This window comes from Besnoitia besnoiti, chromosome II, assembly GCF_002563875.1.
Source record: "Besnoitia besnoiti strain Bb-Ger1 chromosome II, whole genome shotgun sequence".
Taxonomy (NCBI): Eukaryota; Apicomplexa; class Conoidasida; order Eucoccidiorida; family Sarcocystidae; genus Besnoitia; species Besnoitia besnoiti.
This window is the reverse complement of record NC_042357.1, coordinates 5118631-5137463: the sequence shown is the minus strand read 5'-3', so window position 1 is coordinate 5137463 and position 18833 is coordinate 5118631. Positions and strand designations below refer to the sequence as shown.

Here is an 18833-nt window from a genome sequence, read left to right as displayed (position 1 = left end):
ACGTTTGCTTCTGCCACGTCATTGACATTGCATAGCAAACCCGCAATTCTCCTGTCTCAACGGGCAGGGCCGCCAGACAGCCCAATCATCCGCTGTCTGAATCAGCTACTAATTGCAGCTTAGCAATACGTCTGTGAAAAATCGGGGTACTCACGTACGCGGCCGGCGAGAAGTGCAAGACTCTCCTGTTCTACGGAGTCATGCCTTCACTACCAAGCACGCTACGGGCTGACTGCGTAGTCCCGAGTGCGTCCCAAAGTAGTGTCCCGAGCACGCCTGATTCTTCGTGCCTGATGTGGATTCTTCAAACAGGAGCTCGGCAGGCGGCCGGTTAACTATCTCAATGAGCGGCCTCTGCGGTCACACGGCTAGGAGATCCAAGTCGTAATGACTAAGCTGAGCCCAATGCGCCAGCGTCCTTCACCGCTCCGCAGGAGAAGACGCCGCACGAAAGCGAAAGAAGAATCTCTCACTGGAAGAGTGCGCCCTGTGTTCGAGACACAACCTGCCTGCTTTCATACTGCAATAAGTAGATAGCCCTAGAAGTCGTATTCTCGCAAGTAATGATAGTCCGGAGGTAATTCCTTGACGTTCAAGCAAACACGAGCAACCAGTCGGACTCTCGGACATAGAAAGCACCTGATTGGTGGAACCTCTGAAGCAAGAGCAGAGGCAACCATAATCTATACAGTATTGGCAGGGACATTCTCGTTTGATTCAAAGGAGCGCCATAGACCGTCATGGTGACAACCACATACAAGCGACGCTTACTTCGAGCGTAGTCGGACTGCCTCTAGCGAGAAAACGTACAGTAAGCACGGAAAGCAGTGTCCGGGCACCCCAGAGAGTGGACAGCGGTTACAATTACTAAAGTAGCCTTCTATTGTCATATGTTCATGACCGTTGGTAACTGCCTACCCTATCTAATTCGATTTATTCCCTTACAAAACGCTTTTGGTTTGATTGCATTATCGCACCCAGATAACTCCATACCACTAAACCGGCTTGTAACTCCGCTTCATACCGTACCTGAATGGTATTTTTTAGCATATTATGTAGTTCTAATAGCAATATCATCCAAAACCGGTGGTTTGTTCGCATTCTTTGTTATCAACATATCAATGAAATATCAACAACGATGAAACTGAGCTGGGGCTGAGAAATAAGGGGATTAGGCAGATCGAAAGTAACTGCGCCTCAGGGTGGCTCATGATCTCGGCGATCTGAGAACAGTTGTTGCAGTGAGACACAGCTTGTACCCAGAGAGCTCCGAGGTACGCACGAAACACGAGCCCGTCTTTCCACGCACAATTTCATTTTTGGCTTGGGGGGCAACCTGCTCTATGGTTAAGGAATGGTACAGAATAGACGGCAATGTCATAACGTTCACCTCTACTACAGCTCACAAACGCTGGTAAAAAATTTTTCACGGTCAACAAGGCGGGCATTCCGGGCACAGCCGGACATATGAACGTAGGGCAGAGCCTTTATCCGTGGCTCAGAGAGAGTCCAAGTACAACCGGTCTGCTTCGGCAAGCAGGGTCGTTAACAACGAGTCTACAGCGGTGACTCTTTCTGTCGGATGCAGGGAACGGAACGCACTGTCCAACTCGGGCCACCACGGGACAAATACAGGACTGTCGCAGAATTTCTCATCGAGTCGATTACAAATCGTGCCCAATTGTCGTCCGGCAGACGTATTGTCTTGTTTCTTGGCAGCCATGTCGTTTGACCGCGGACTCGACGTTGAGCTCGTCTTCCGGCTGTTTGAAGTGGTCTTCGATTTGAGTCGATCTCGAGGGCCACCTCCAGAGCTGCTGCCTAGCGAACCAAATGTTTGACCACACGGATCAGCTGTTGAATGTTTTTCACTGTCTGTCTTGCGTTTCGGGGATCTGTCGTCTAACATTGCCATATCGTCCTCTGTATCCGGTTGCACCCCTGCTTCCGCTTCTGAATTGTTTAAAAAATCCAAGATGCCGGATCCTGCGGCCATCTCGACACTCTGAGCTGATGAGGTACCAATTTCGCTGCACTCGCCACTTGATATGAATAGATGAGGCGGCGCAGAACGGATACGATCCGCAATTTCTCTGGTAGCATTTCGTGGAGGGCCGCGACCTCCCGCTTCACAATAGGCTTCGATTTCAACCATCCTCTCTTGCGTTGAGTCCAACTTCCGGTTTCGAAGGACGAGGCGGGTAAGGCTGGAGAGTATGCATATTAACTCCCAGAACGTCCAAAAACACAAGCCTCGTTGCTCTGAGTGCAAGTTCGCTCCTGGTTGCGCAAACTTGACTTTTTGCATGTACAAAAATATGAGGTCACGCTTTGCCAGGGGGCGTTGAGCGAAACGCCGACATGTCCGCGTAGTTGCTTTGGCTGATCCTCGGTCGGGATATCGCAGGGCAGTTTGCGACGTTGCCAGAACTGGTACCCATATACGCTGCACAATTTCTATCAAGGGAGTGCGAGAGATTAACGTGACCCAGTGCTTGAGCTCAATGGTGAAACTGCAAGGATATCGAGTGACTCTCATAAATAATTTTTTGCAAGCGTGAAGCAGGAGGGCTCTCGACGGAAAGCGACTTGGAGACGTCGCCGACGCCGTGACCACTGGAACCCACACACAGCACTGTTGCTTTAGGAAGCTGCCCTCTAGGATGGTTTCTCGCCGGGATCGATCTGGGCATGTATTCACGAGCCGTTCGTGCGGCTGTGGCAGACAGTCGGCGGACTCTCCAGTGGCGGTATCCGACGTCTGGCAGGCATCGAGGGTGCAGGCTGATCCAGACGAGGGTGTCTCCGCAGTTGTTGTGAATTCACGGTTCTTGGATTCCATTGGTATCGACTCTTGTTGAACTTCCAAAGCTCGCCGGATTGCGAAGATCGAATGAGGGTTTTCTGCTTCGCCACTATCAATATTCATCCCACTGCAGTTGAAGTAGTTTGGATTCTTCTGTTGCGCGCTGGAACCAGGCAGGGAGCTCCCGTTTCCATGCATATCCGGTTGCTGTTGGGTCCGCGGAGAAACGTTCAAAAAATAACCAGAAGCCTCCGACGGTGCAGTAGGGTGCGGCATCTTGGAACGCAGCGGGGGCGAAAAAAGCGCCCCCCCACTTGAGGTCGGGCAGGGGAAGCGCGCGGGCCTTCGTTTGATGGAAACTTGATGTGACTCCTGTGTCCGATACGTTGGAATGACCGATGCAGTTGCGTTCCGCGGCACGGTAGTGTGATAGGGACCTTCTTCTTTCTGAACCTTTTCCACCAGAAATTGAGCCGGACACAAAAGCGACACCGGTAATTTACATCGAGCTGACACCTGACAGGGCAGCGTGTTGAACAATGCATCATTTGCATCTGTGTTTGGTCGGGGCGATGCCGTCCGGTTACTCGGCAATGACAGGTGCCGCATGGAAGCTGCTGGGACAGCGGGGCCCGGAAATTCGTTAGCACTCTGAGAGCGAAGTCCAAGAGGGTCGCGGCCTCTTGGCGGGATTACGCAAGGTACCGCCGTGGGTTTGAACATACAATCGATGCTATAATTGATGCCCATTGGCACATTAGAGATTTCCCTCTCCCAGTAAGACGGCGGCCGATGGTCTGCGTCGTGACTGGCACAACTTCTTGTATTGGACACAGACCATTCCCTCGGAGAGAGGAGCGTGACCGCTTGGCTGTACCGACAGGTGGAAGTACTCTCTGTCCTCGAAGTTCCAGGGTCGCATGCTACTCCACAGCAAATCATGCAATTCTTGCCCTCACCAGTGCGCTCCATCTCGCTGTCATCATTCGCTTTTTGACTTGTCCACACTCTTTGTCTGGCAGCAATCTGACGATCCTCTGGCCACGCGTGAGATTGATGATGATAAAACCGAGCCTTAGACGGCTGACGGTTCTGCGAATTGGTTGGCCGCTTCGGCCGCGCTGGCACAGGGAGCGTTGGCCGCAACAAGGTGAAGTATACAATAACAAGAGCCTCGGATAAAAGAGGTTCTTTAACTCTCCGATCCAAAGTACTTTCGGTGGTCGCCAGCAGGCCACTTGACGTTAGGTAGTCGTAATCTGAATTAAACATAAAGAAGGAAGCATGGTAACAGTCTCTAGACCCTTAAGCGGAACGGCAGCTGAACGTCCACACTTGGCTCTAGACGACAATGGACGGCACCTTATCTACCTTCCTTTTTATTGTTCCAGGTATTAAAACGAGCAGGAGTTCCTGGCATAGCTCATACACAAATGCATGTCGACAGATCATCCCCTGCGTGGTACCGACGGATAAATCCCGATCCCTACCGCTCCGAAGCGATGGGTTCGCGTTCATCTCAAGAAGCCACGCTTTGCAGTTTGAGTCAAGCAGGATGTCGAGTCCAATGATTTGAAAACAGCGCGACCGCGGGGTAGGGTGCCGATATACGCTGTTATATTTTAACGCCAGCAGCGGACTGAACGCGGTCATGACCTTTTGCACCATGAAGAGGATCTGGCGCCAGACACTTTCGACGTCGACGTCTGCATCGATAAGGGAGCGGCAAGACTGCACCAATCTTCTGAAAAGACGTGTGTGCCTGCTGAGAAATTATGGGCTCAGCCGACTCTCCGGCATGCACACCGACACTGGCTGCACAGAAAAATTCGAGTACCGGTGCAGATTAATTATTACGAGCAGAACGGCGGCCCGGAGTACTGCTGCCTTTCATACCTGGTGATGCACGAAAAAGGGAGCTGAGCCGCCTCCAGAGTCTCCCACCAGTCACCTCGACCAGTGAATCCGGATAAATGCCGTGGTTGAACTCCGGATTATTATGACAGTGATGCAGTCTTCCCTAATATCTGTGTTATCATGGGTGTTGCAACACGAGACCTGGCTCAATCAATTTGCTATGGACGCTCAAATTTACTATTGACGGGAAAATGAATTGTGTCTACAAGAACCTTACTCTGCTCAAGTAGGTCTTCGAAAACGTCATCCAAAAGCCGCTTGCTGCTGCCCCGGTCGTGCACATTTGACGATCGGACGAATGCATGATGGTCTTTGTTGATGGCGTAATTGGTTAGATGCATGAACTCATTATGCAAATTATCGGACCGAGGCGACTGGTAGTCCTCGGTACAAAAGCGTACTAAGCTACGCCGAGAAACGAAGACCTGAAGACAGAAAACAGAACCGAAAACATGTATGGGTAAACGAATCCTGTGTTCGCCATGGCATACATTTTGAGGTAATATGGAACGTCACGATGGCCATGTTGCCGCCATCGCACCAGGCGGGATGCTAGGTCTCCGCGCGTACGGACCAGAGGCGAGAATGCGAGGATCTGTGAGCAGAAAGCGACTTGTGGACTGAACTGAACAGAGAGCTGTTGCACAACTTACGTTGAGCTTCGGAGTCACCGAAGTAACTAGTACATACACGCGGAAGTCGAATTTACGATTGTTCAGTAGATATGGGTTGCAAATATACTCCTGGACGACATATCCGTCACGCCCCTCGAGAATATCTTCTGGTATCTGATCAAAATCGGAGATCAGTTTGAGCCCCACCCCTTGAGCGCCACCATCCGGTTTCAGAATGTAGAACTGCCTTCCCCGGACGGGATACGAATGTGCGTAGTGATTGTCTTCACTAGATCAGCTGAACGGCTGCTGCAGCGGGTATCTGATCTGGTTGAAGCAGACAATGAGCAGACACCCCTACGATATTGGAGTGGGCAGCCTGGCTCCCACGACCTCCGACAACCAGTGCGGGTACGAACGAATTGCGCTGGATGAATGGCTGGACCGCGTAAGGCGTTCTCCACTGCTTGACGGTCTTCAGGCAAGAGCCACGTTCTGGGAAAGAACGAAAAACCTTCAGGATCGAACAATGCCATGCAAGTTAGCACGCGGGCCAACCAGCGCTTTTTTGTCAATTCGTGAAATCCGGGAAATCTGTTGACCACATGAGCTACCGAGGAGTACTCGAGGTGTTCTCCGTCAGTGAGCGCGCACCCGATCCAGGCAATATCTCCTGAAAAGACAAAACCGGTAGACCAAAGCTGAGTCAACACACATTTCGGCAAGAGCTTCGGTGCACAGAACACCAATACTGTGCCATGAATAGAGATACAGGCGGTCGTGGCCGTCCTGTCTGACATGCGCTTTCCTTAAACGGCTTACATTCTCTAAGACGCAGCCTAAAGGATTTGTCCAATATCAACGGCAAAAAAAGGGGACGGTAATACCCGGACTGAACGCCACATCCGGTGCGATTGGAAACCTTCAATTACGCGTTGTCTCATAATCGAGGTAGACGATGCAAACCATTTCTTATACTGTGCACCAGGGTCGCCTTTAAAACGGCGAAAACAACTGATCCGTATTTTTCATCGTCAACCGCGTGACGACATGCATGGTTGTGGACGGCATACCTGCTGGGAAAAGAGAAGTGTTTTGCTTCCAGCCCAATGCCCGAACACATGAATCCAAGAGGGGTTTCTCCTTTCCTGCCTGGGACAGATCCAACGTGACTGAAGGGGAGCCACTGATTCTGGTGGAGGCATCACGCACAGCGAAGGTGCTCCATGCAGCGGCAACACACTTTTGTAGAAGAAAAGCTCTAATTCCACTCATAAATTGACCGAAATACCCCTTTTCAGCTTCCTCCACCCTGTGTTCTGGAGCTCCCACTTTTTCGCGTGGGCTCCCCGACCTCGGAGACTGAGCTGTCGGCGTATGGGAAGACACGCTAGCCGAACACAAGAACGATTCATATTGTCCGGCATTCTGGTCATCAGAAGAGAGATACATGCTGCTGGAGGATCGTTTTATTGACCGAAGAGAAGCCATGATTTCATTGAGAACTCGCTATTCTTGGCCAATGTATTTTTGGCTGCTGTAGGGGCCATATGGTGTCCTCCGTCTTCTGGGTACGCCATCAGAAGGCCTACAACACTTGCAGCCTAGCTGCAGTCTTTGCAGGTGAAGGTCCGATAGCCACCGTAATTTTTCAGCACCGATAGAGACCAGGCATGAGGGCAGGCGGAGGTGCATGGGGAGCGGCGAGACGCTTGGATCCCGCGAAGCGTATGCCGAATCCGAGCAGAGTTGGTTCCGCAGAGAAGAATGTCCACGAGGGCAGCACTCTACCAGGATCTACATGATAGCTCCAGCACGACTCCTGCACAGGGTCTTCAAAGATACGCATTTTCCAACGTCTAACCAGAAACATTAGACGTGAGGCTCAAGGTACAGTCGGAACGTTGAGAGGCGCGCATGAGAAGCTGGCTGCAGTGACATAGGGCAGAAGATCTCGACATGAATGACAACAAACCATGCGGCTTCCAAGGGATTCGCAAAAAAAAGGAGCCTTCCAACTTGAAACGTAGAATCTTTCATATGTGGGCCGCTTGAAATTTTGTTTCCGCAAGGCTGAATGAGACAGACGCGTTGGGCCGTTCAGTCATCGAGGCATGTACTAGCCAAGAGTGAAACCGCTGTCAGAACCCTGGGCAGACAGTAACATCGGAAGCCTCTTCTCCCCTTTAAATCTCGCATGACCTATTCCTGCTGGGCTTTCTAGCATTACAGGCAGCTGGATTCGCCACCGTTTTGCTTGTAAACTGGGAGATAAGCTGTTTCCGAGGGGTTAGTGTCTGGGGGGTGCCAGAGAACTGCTTGCAAGCTAAGACATGCACGCACCAGCTAGGCGGACCGCCAGTGACTGGTACGGTAGCTCGAAGGCGAAGAGGGGGGCAAGACATAGCATGCAACGAAAGGACCTGCAGAAAACGCAGCTCCGCGTGGGGTGCATTTGTCACAAAACAGTGTACAGTACGGAATAACAGCTTCAATATGTCCAAGTACAATAAGCAGAAAGTGGGGTACATTAAGCGGACATGCTGAGGATACCGGTCATAGTTCTGCGTCGCAAGAGCATGCGGTGAGTGTATTGGCTAGCGGCAGCCGCGAAATACCGTTGAATCGTTATAGGAGCCGAACGCGTCAGAGTGTGCAAGAGCGTCAGTATAGCTGATGGGGATAGAGGAAGGAAGCCGAGGTAGGGGGATTATGCTGTTTCCATAAAGTGGTGGTGAATGCCAATGGGTTGCGACGCCCCCCTCTTGTGCGCTTGTATCCAGGGCACAGCTCTACGAGTTGTAACAGGAGCTTTCCTGCAGACGTGTTCTCTACGTTGGCTGCTGCGGCACCCCACCGCCGTCAGAAATATACATTTCGGGTTTTGTAATGGTGACATTGAGGGCGAAGAGGATACTCTACATCAACTGGCTCACTCCTCTTTAGCGGCGGATCCTCGTGGCATTCTCGCGTTCGGGATGTACTGTGGAATTGGCCCGCTAGTCTAGATTCATATTTCCTCCGTTGGAGTTCGGCATTGCCGCTCTAATAGCTTAATATTCATGCGCTAACCCGTGCAGACACCATGGTCAAAAATACGTTCCGAGTACTAATTGGTATACGTGATACGAAATGTACATCCACACGAGAATGGATATTTATTTTATGGCGCGTGCTTACTCATCCCTGCAGTGCTCTGCGGGGCCAACCATCAAATGATTACGCTATCTAGATGTGATCCCGAAGGTCCACTGTATTTCAACTTTGATAAGCTGCTGTACCTGTTGTTCAACTGATACGGGTGGCGCCGGAGAATCTGCGTATTTCGAATTCCCCCTTGTAATAAGTGAGTGTATTGGACAAATTCAGAGGCGTATAGCCGTACGTCTTCAGGGGGTAAAGATACGGTGTTGGAGCGGAACCCGACTCTGTTCCCCACAACTGTATCTACGAAACCATGCAGGCACCCAAGCTATCTTCCGTCTACGAGGGAAGAAGGCTACAACAAACTGTCCAGGACTGGAGGCACACAAAGAGCAAAGCATGGCGTACCCTGACTGCCTCGATTGCGCCGACCACAGTCTGGACGCCAGAAATTACGTTCCACTTGCCATCCAATTACGCGTCCTCTACCCATGAATAGGCGGGTCCCCACGATTTTGCCGTGCCCAAAGCGGCGCAACGTATTGCACAGCCAGGTTACTGCGCACACCGCCTGTAGAAACCCTCTTATACCCATGACCGCGCGAGGCACACAGATATGACTTAGTCATCGAATCGTGCTAATAAGTGTTCCACGTATTCCACCAAAGGGAGACAGGCTCCCGCAACTGCTGCTGTCCGCAAACACCAGAGATGTGCCTGCCAGGTGGAAACTGAGGCCAGAACTCTTGTGCTGAATAACGTCTCTCATCCTTTGCCAATATGTCGCCCATCTCCGCTGACATGCTGAGAGGAGATTCAGTGACGTGCTCCACTCTGGGGTTTAGAAATAGCGGCCGAACGGAATGTCGCACGAAAATACTCACTTACCAAGTGGTCCGCTACGCTGTTTATGCTGATCGAAATCGCAAGTTGTCCCGGCAACGAATACCAGTGAAACCACTCTTCCATCGTGCATTCTTTACAAGTGTGAATGATTGTAAACAGACTACGGAGTCGTGAATCTGTGATTCTCAAACAGCGGGGTGCCAAAAGTGGCTCGAAGGGAGCCACGCGTTCCTTTATGTGGGAGAACAAAGGCGAATACATCCATGCATATTCATGGGTCACATTAGCCGCAGAAAAAACAACTTCTTCTTACGTCCCACCGTTTCTACGCGCCTCAGACAACCGCAACGTCCCAGCGACTGTTCGACCCGATGCCAATTTTGATTCCTCCGTACTATCGAAAAAATCCGCGGATACCGCGGATACGGTACCGGAAAATGAAACAGAAGACCGGAGGAAAACACCCAAGGATTCGCACCTCCCCTACACGAGGTCGTCGCGATGAAATAATATGCGCGGCTGCGACAGATGATCGGGCAGCGGCACAGCTCAGATGAAGCAATTCTTCCTCCCCCCCCATCCTACCACCCACGCCCTTGATCAATCCTCAGAAGCTACCAGAGCGCCTAGGGCTCCCAAGTAGCCATCATGCCGAAGAAAGAGCACCTGAAATGGATAAAAACATGGATGATACAGAACGCGGTTCGCTCGGCGTTACTGAATATGAGTGCTCACCCATTACTAGGATAATTTTGTGGCGAATACAAGTGTGGCAAACTCACCTCGAATGGCGGTGGATGAGGATAGCTAGGTGCAGCTGATGGCGACACGCGCTGGGCGGTGTATTTTAGAGTCGGCTTGATATGCTGCTGCGGCCTGGTGTTCAACACCGCGCTCCCCGGGGTTGAACGAACCCACCCTATAGAGGCGTCGCATTCGAGAACATCCTGGATGCGTCCTATTTCACCCAGTCTTTTGGTCGGAGAACAAAAACAAGAGTGAGGACGAGATACTCCCTGGGCTGCCAACACGCTAACGAGCGGGGGGTTACAACAACTTGACACTTTCCCGGTTTCACCACCTGCTTCTGCTGACGAGTTTGTTGGTTTCGAACATGATGCCCGCCCCGCCAGCCTCATGCAACCTTGAATACTTCGCAGTGCAGTCACGCCCATGCCTTCATCACTCCTAATCCTTGCTGTGTCGAGAGCCTCCCTGTAAAGCTGCTGTTCACCACCACCGTCGGGTGTTGTGGCTATGCTAGGGCGGCCTCCACATGGGTGAGAACGTTTCCGTCTTGAGGCAGTGCTTGATGTGAACGAAACGCAGCGACCGCTGCAAATCCAGCGCTCCACGCCCATTCTTGGCGGCGCTGACAAGCTTCTCAGCTTCCTCCGCGGTTGTTCCTCCGCTTGTGTGAAACAAGCAGAAATTTTCCGCCTGGCGAAGGGAGTCGTTTCATTCTCGCGGGAACTACTGCTCGCTGGTGGCAGCCCTCCCACGTCGCCGTGGGTAGGTCCGCATCCAGAACTGCCTCTTCTATCCTGAGGAGGCCCACAGCCCGTTCCGGCAGCGTCACCAGCCATAGACGCAGCTGCTGAGCCCCCCAGGGAAGAGTTGCACCGATTGAGACATGCAGGAATGGAAGCGGAGGATGCGGCATCGTATTGGCGCATATAAAAGTTGACTCCGTGCGTGATCGACTCCATTGTAAATGCATGATTATTGATATATTTTCCTGCAAAAAAAATTCTGTGCGAAGAGGGAGAAGAGAAAACCGAAGAGGGATACCTAAATCCTACAGCAAGGGAACTACTGGTACGCATTTGCGGATACCGAACGACGAGCAAGTAAGTCAGCACGCAGGGCATAGTCTCCGTCAGAGGCGAAAAGCATACCTGGATGTACATGCGCCCGGTATAGCAAATAGCAGTGAGCGCGACTCAGATAATACAATGCATAATGCGGGGCAGCCGTCTTAACCGTCTGGAGATATGTGACGCTGTGAAGCTACCGCACCCCTTTGCCACGGAACACATCGTAGGCTCGAGTTTCCTGTGTGAGAGACGCAGCCTCCGTACCTGCGAACTCCATGGGCGGTCCCTACAAGGTAGGCAAGGTAGCCGAGATTGTAGCTGACCATGTGGATCAAGCTCCGCGCAATGTCCTCCTTCCTGTGGCACGGGGCGACAAACAAGAAGGCAATGCTGCAGAGTTCTTAGGAATATAAGTATGGTCAACCATTCGAAGTCAGCAGACACGCAAAGAAACATAACAACACGACCAGCGAACCCAAAAAGCCTAAACGCTAAACAGTCGTCACACGTGAGGCTATTGCCGAAGCAAGTGCCCTCAAAACGAACCTGAGAGAAAGGGACAGCGACAGAGGTGTGCTACAGACGTGACAGAACGACAAAGACTGGGAGCATCGAGCAGTGCGCCCGTTTTGACAACTACTTCCTAGTGCGCGACTCGGCACCTGCGAAGTCGAGCACGCGGCATGTAACACCGGGTGTATCAGAGCTCTTGAGTGCGCACGCGAAACAAGTAAGAAGGAACGGCAAAAAGAAATAGGCTAGCAAAACGTAGATCTACGAAAGCGACATACAATTCGGCAATGAACCAACGGACTCTACCACCGACATGCCTCAAAATATCTAGCTGCACCAATAATTAGAAAGAAGAATGCCCTGACACGGGAGGCAGCTGAGACTGAAGAACCTGGACATTTCAAGTGAGGCTTACATACAAGAACGTACCTCAAGTTCTTTCTCAGAAGATTCCCATCTTCTTGGAATGTCATGAGATACAGTCTACCAAAACTAGATACAGCGCACACACAGCGACGAACAGCAAGAGATCCGACCGAGAGAAGCGTATCTAGCTGCAAAACTTTGAATTTTTGACACACTTCAGAAGCGACTATAGGATTCACTGCGCCTCGACCGCAACGCTCCACACACGCTACCCGCCCCGAGAGTCGGCCACACTGCGGGAAGCGGATTCGTCTGCACGGGACAGCGTGACTTCGTTAGGAACACCTACCTGCTAGCCAGAGTGTCTGCTGGCAGGCACCGGCTGCCCGCAGCATCACCGAACAAATCGCCAACCTTGAGGTCGAGCAAGTCTGTGCCTGGAAGCCGGGAGCATTCACAGCCAGCGAAAGACTGTATTGAAGATGCCTTCTTTGGGTGGCGCCCGCTATCAAGGCTCTCCCGGGTCACCTCTGATAAACTATCGAACCTCTGCCGTGACAGATCTTCATCATCCCCATACTACCTCTAGTCACGTCTTGTGAGACACCGCTTCGACGCTCACCTCTCTCGGAGAGCTTTACCACCTGCTTGAACGTCTTCGCGTGGAACAGCAGCCTTGCCAATCCCAGAACTGTGCCACCGCCGATGCACGTACCCGTGATGCGGACAAACGACGACGGACCTGTCGCCTGCAGCAATGCGTGAATTATCCACACGACAAAGCGTGACAGCCGTACGTGCTTACGCCTACGATCTGTGTTTCGAGGTTGAAACATGGTATCTGTGGCCGATATTGATCTCGGAACGCGTTTTCTCCTGGCCACAGAGAAACACGGATTCATGTCAATACGCCACTCTCTCAGTGCCTGCTGTTCTTGGAAGACAAGCAGATATCCCTCTCCAGCAAAATTTCGAACAGTCAGAAATCATAAAAAGAGACACTAGGACCGTGTGTCTGATGAACGGGCAAATCCGGATGGAGTCCACGGCACAGAACAGCGGATGCGGCCACACTCACAGTCATACTCATAGAATACCTTCTGCTATCGGTCAGCATACTGAACCAACGGCACAGATGCCGCGCTTTGGATTACAAAAACCGAAAAGATAGATTTCTTGATGCAGTAGGGGGAGCCTGGTAGGCAGGTACGATTCAGGGGTATACATGGCGGCGCATATATATCCTTTGAATGGGCTACAGCACGAGTTCACAGCTGAGGTTATATATTCGATCAACTGCGTGCTGGCTCCCCGAGTTTCTCATGCGGCGGCACCACAACGAGAACAAAGGGCTTATGTGCCATCTGCCCAAAATCTATCCCTCAGAGAAGTGCAATCCCAATGAATTTCTCCTTCCTCACTTTCAAAATCGAGACGCCGGAGCCGATATTGACGACGAGGAACGGATATAGAGGGGTGGTCTGAGCAACGAGCAAACACAGAGACAGTTGACAGGCTGAATAAGAGAAACCGGCTCGAGGTGGAATGCCCGGCGTACCAACCACTCACGAAAGTAGGTATTTGAATCGAGCTTTAAAACACAGAGAGAGAGTAGCGGCAAGCACCCGCGTAAGAGGCGCTGGCCGTTCCAGCGTAAGGTGAAAACGACGAACACCTAAAGTAGTCAGCCTCAGGGGCGCAAATGAAGAACCCAGCGTCTAACACACATGGTCACGGTGAGCACACTACAGATTGCCACTATCTAGTCTCGTCAGCAATTTGGAGGCCGACAGCGAACCCGCTCAATGAACCGAATTGGTGATTCCGGGGAGATGCGCCGTTGGCCAGAGCAACTCGGTTGCCACCATCGTCCGGACATCATTAAGGCCGACTGAAATCTATGCGCTGACAGACACCTGCCTCTGCTTATGAAAGCAGTGTTTCTGCTGCTTGCCCATAGACACATGACTCCCGATAATGGGAGCACCACACTCGACTCGTCGCTGACTGGGTCTAGGGTTTAGGAGAGTGTGGAATTCAAGGAACATGGCACTCTCAAATGGCGGCAGACAAGGCACAAATGCAGTGCCGACTAAACTCGAAGTTTCATCGTCAAGCATTGCCTTGCCCGCTCTGGATGAGGTCTTACTACATGCACATGGATCCTCTTCTTGTGTTGTAAGTCGAATCGAAAGACGGAGTTGGTAGACGACGCCAAACACACTAGGCCCTTCATGATCGACTCCATTTCGTCGCGTTTTTTTAACTGAACGCCAAGCTTCTGCATGAAAAGAGGCCCAAATTTGTGAGCGCCTCCGCCCGTGGCTCGGAGTATACCACCCGGCTGCGCAAACCCATACGCTGCAAACCATACGCACGACAAAAAGAGAGGATCGACGGGAGTCGTATTACTCAACAGAGAGGCTTGGCACCTCACAATCATTGAAGGCCCCCATGACGCAACCAAAGCAACCTCCCTACTATTTCCAAGTACCCTAAGTGGACTCTAGTCTGGTTCGGCGTGCTAACTGAGCTACGTAGATACAAGAAGCCAAACAAACAACGCTAGATAAAAATTGACAATGGCAGGCCTCTTCTGTTATTCATAATTCAGGACTGAACGGCTCTAATGCACGACAATAATACAGACATTCAGCCAATACAGACAGCAGCGGTCACACAGGATTTGCCTCGAATACGCCCCGGCCTGCCCTGCTTATTGAAGATACGTCTGCGCCGTGGACACATAGCCACCGGCAGACGGCATATCGCGCTTACCTCGTAGGAACGAAAGCAGCGAGGCAACATCTTTGGTCCGGAAGTACGTGAAGCGGATGACGTGATGCGGTGTCGCTGTAACGCACAGATATCATAGACAGCATGCAAGTGAGTGGATCTTACGAAAATGAACACGTTTAAAGACCCTCAGCGGCACGTCACGGGAGACAACGAAGAACTACACCACATGTTCTAGGTTTTTCCCCAAACCAGCAACAGCACGGTTAGATTCCAGTCCGTCATTCCAACCACGTACACCGCCCAATAACGTATGGCCCAGAACGCGTCACAAAGTCCGAAAGGCATCGGTACATGACCGCTTCATTTGTCCAGAATCACCTCGGATTGTCAGCGACGCCCCTGCATTGCCCTTGATTCGTCGTAGACATGACTCGCTTCGATTAGGCCTCATATCCGAGCAAAGTGCAGATGGTTGGGCGGCCGTTCTGTTGTCAGCGCCCCCAAGGCTCGAAGAGAACGTTGTCCTTCGCCCGCCCGCTTCACCGTCAGGTCCGCAGAGAGATGCACAGCTTGTCTGGGTGCTCGAAGCCGTGGACGAGTTGAGTGCGATTGCAGCACCTGACTCCGACGGTGAGGGCGAGGAACCAAAGATGTCAGACCCTGCAGTGTCCTCTGACGAGCAAGAGCCCGCTGCGTCCTCCTGACGAAGAGAGGCCCGGACCCTGCTACCTTCTCTGCACGCAGGCGCAGCCTCGCTCTCGCGTCCCGCGTTATTTGTTGCCGAAAGCCGCGCACCCACTTTCAGGGGAGACGTCGGAGCAACGTGCCTCTCTATTGAAACAGATTTATCGTAGCCGAGGCCCACATGGTCTCCTGTCACACACTCTTGACACTGACTTGAAATACGTCGCTCCCTCGTTCGACGAGGCTGTTGCCGCCCCTGGAGTACAGGCCTGTCTCGGGAGTCACACCCAGCTGCCCGTATCCTCGCCCGCTCCAGAGAGCGGGTACGACGCCTGCCCCCGGCCGTCGATTGCGCCATGCACTGAGAGTAATCGGCGCGGGCGATGTCTTGAGTCCAGTGCGCTGTACGGGACGTTGCGGGAGTTTCGCTTTCGGTGACAAATGCGACCTTCGCGAGAGTTCCTCCGATGTCAACAGCGCATCGGTCGCTCGGGCCGCCTGTTCGAATGAGGTCAAGCAGCCGGGCTGCTAAAGCCGTAATGGGACACGACGGATTCTGCGGTGCATACAGAACGAATTCATGTGAGTTGCTTCTGGAGCTTGACGGGTGACGAACGCGCGGATCAGCAGCAGAATGCGGCTGTAGACCCCGAGAGAAGTCGCCGCTCTGCTGTCGGCACGTCCCACGCCCAGGAGCTACACCAGCGTCCTCTGCGGAATTAGCTTTGTCATCTTTTGAGGGCCTGCCAACCAACTGCCATGAAGGAGAGCTGCCGAGCGGGAAACCGATCTGGGCCTCAAGCAACTGACGCGGCGGCGCGTGGGCACTAGTCGAAGAGGCCCGCCGAATCGGTTCTCTTCTCTGGCATGCGAACTGCTTTCGGCGGCGCTGACCACAACAGCGAGTGTGCCGGTGAGGGCAGCATCTCACTGAACCGTGCCTTTCGCTCCGACGGATGGACGCGCGACCGGATGCCTCGCTGCTTGGCAGCGATACCGGGCGGCCGGGAAGGTGACGGCGGGAACCGCGAGCGACTCGAATACCCGAGCCGACTTCACGACAGGAGCTTCCGTTCAGCGCGACCATGCGATCTTGGAGCGCAGCCGTCCCCCTAGTCTGCGAACGGTGATTTATTCTCGCGTTCGAACCAGAAGCGTGTGCTGAGTGGCTGCAACCGGAGCAGCACTGGCACCGACTCAGACCGCGGTGCCGCAAGCAGGCGACCGCGGGAGGATTGAGAGGCCCTGAAGTCGCAGCATCGCCTTCATTCAGAAGCCTTGAGTCGCTTATAGCATCCGCGGTGATGGATTCCGACGACGGAATATGACATGCAGAACAATGCTGCTGTCGGATCGAACCAACACCCGAGCTGCAAAGGTCCGCAGCGGGGGGATGTAAAGCCGACATGAGACCGAAGCAGGAAATTGGGGCTCAGGCACGATGAATACAGCAGCAAAGCAATAACAGCGCTGGTCGCAACCAGAGATACAGTCTAGTTTCTGCGCCGCCTACATAAATACGGAGAGGCAAGGGGTGTGAACGTCGCAGCACCGCTCATATATATTCGAGCAAGCTTAGTTCCCATGCTGTCCGAAAGGAAATCCACGCCACCTCAGGGTATGCATGCAGAAAAGTAAGGATGAAAGAAGAATTTGTAGTCCTTCGTATGTGAGCTGCCCCGGTGAACCAACTATCCTCCGCGACGGCGGGACAAGAAGGCCAGGAACCACAGGCGTCGGAATACCAGCCGTACTACGGTCCTGCCTCTTTGCGCAAAATTTAAGGCAAGAAACGACCAAAACACGCGGACCCCTGCACCACGAGATGCCCCCACCAGAGTCGATGCCCTTGATGAGCGATAAAAGAGGAGATACTTATGCCGTTGATTCCAGTTACCCCCGACAAAGCTGGTTGCCGTTCCTCGCCATCACCCCTCGGTGGGAGTCTGCAGCGACATGGGGCGGCTAGGAATTAACTTGGGTAGCCAGGTCACTGTGCCACTCAAAATAATGCGCCTCAATGGACTTACAAATGCTGGCCTTCCGGCACTACTGTCTCTTGCCTCGGACGTGATATACCGCCATGTACTCGTTCGCCGGCATCTAACAACACAGATCTTTAGCCGTTGGGAGGAAATCGAGCATACTAATTTGCACTGGAGAGAAGTCACACGCCGAGTTACTGGCTCACCACCGTGCGGTGTTCTGACCTCGAAAATTGCTCGCGCTCTGTCGTCTCCGAAAACGGACCGGATCCGAGCCTCGATGGTGAAGCAACAAAGCGCATCTCTGGTCGACAAGGCACTAACAAAAGGCTACACACAGATACAAGATTCTATGTGTATGAGACGGTAGCTGCTGGTCAAAGTAAAGGCAGTATTTCTTCTCTTCGAGCTTGCAATTGCATCGAGACGAGAGCGAAAACGGACCCCCTTGCCCGAAAGAAAGCGTGAGCATGCATGCGGTGTCGGCAAGGCTAGACCTAATTCATCCAGGGAAAATAATGATGGAAGGTATGGACAGTCTTTCCATTGACTCCCGAAAATACTGTACAAAGATACATTTTCCATGGGGCAGAACAGATACAGTCATGGATGGAAATTTTTGTTTGCCGAGGACACGCAAATTTCCTTAAGTTGCTACTTTGCCGGTTTTCTGTGACAGTGCGCCGCGCTCTCACTTGATCCAACTGCACCACATTTCAGGTGCTTCGCCGCTTCTAACGCCTCCTTTAAAAACATGCGGAAGGTAACTTTACACACCACATTTGGTTCAGTTTACGTGTGGCGCCAGATGATCATGCTCTTCTGGTTTTCAATGCTTCCGAGCTGCCAGACGCGCGACTTGACGTGGGGCAGGCAGCTCAGTCCAGCGCCTAGATGATATTTGGGCCCCTCACTGGCAGTACCGACACTGTCCTGCCGTTAAGAACGCCGGAGCCGGCGTAAAAATGCGTATTGGCAGGGCCAGAGCTTAGCGTTATGTGCCTATCTATGAAGACCGGGAAACATTTGTGAATACGGCAACCTACCGTCTAGAGGGCGCAAGCTAGCGGCGCGCACGAGCGTACGGGAGTGTCTCAGTAGAAGGATTCGTTGCTGGCTTGTAGAACTCCCTTCCCCTTGTTCTGGTCCTTACTGCATCTTTCCATTTACGTTACATCGATAGCAGAAATAGCTACGGGAATTCATGAAAATATTATTTGTTGGTACTTTCTTACAGCATTCAAAGGCCGGGGACAGACGGTCTTCCGGTGGGGTTGTCGGATGCCACACGCGAATGACTGAAGTAAAGCCGCGGAATTAGGGAATGTGGTACAAGATGGGCTTTAGAGACATGTAATAAAGTTGCTCGTTTGGCCAGATGCGGCTTTGCTCTGTTGTGTTG

General features: G+C 52.4%; 2 protein-coding genes across 2 annotated transcripts; both read right to left on the bottom strand.

Moving 5' to 3' along the window:
• Positions 1 to 1498: 1498 nt before the first annotated feature.
• BESB_040650 (uncharacterized protein) lies at positions 1499 to 4078 on the bottom strand (the record flags this gene model as incomplete). The annotated part of the gene is made up of 1 exon (XM_029362651.1): positions 1499 to 4078. The coding sequence occupies one exon, from the start codon at positions 4076 to 4078 to the stop codon at positions 1499 to 1501; it is 2580 nt and encodes an 859-aa protein (XP_029221616.1).
• Positions 4079 to 9927: 5849 nt separating this feature from the next.
• On the bottom strand, positions 9928 to 16854 carry BESB_040640 (fumble protein; the record flags this gene model as incomplete). The annotated part of the gene is made up of 10 exons (XM_029362650.1): positions 9928 to 9993; positions 10110 to 11079; positions 11409 to 11501; positions 12087 to 12149; positions 12373 to 12460; positions 12646 to 12772; positions 13445 to 13504; positions 14173 to 14384; positions 14802 to 14876; positions 15141 to 16854. The coding sequence occupies 10 exons, from the start codon at positions 16852 to 16854 to the stop codon at positions 9928 to 9930; spliced, it is 3468 nt and encodes a 1155-aa protein (XP_029221615.1).
• Positions 16855 to 18833: the final 1979 nt, after the last annotated feature.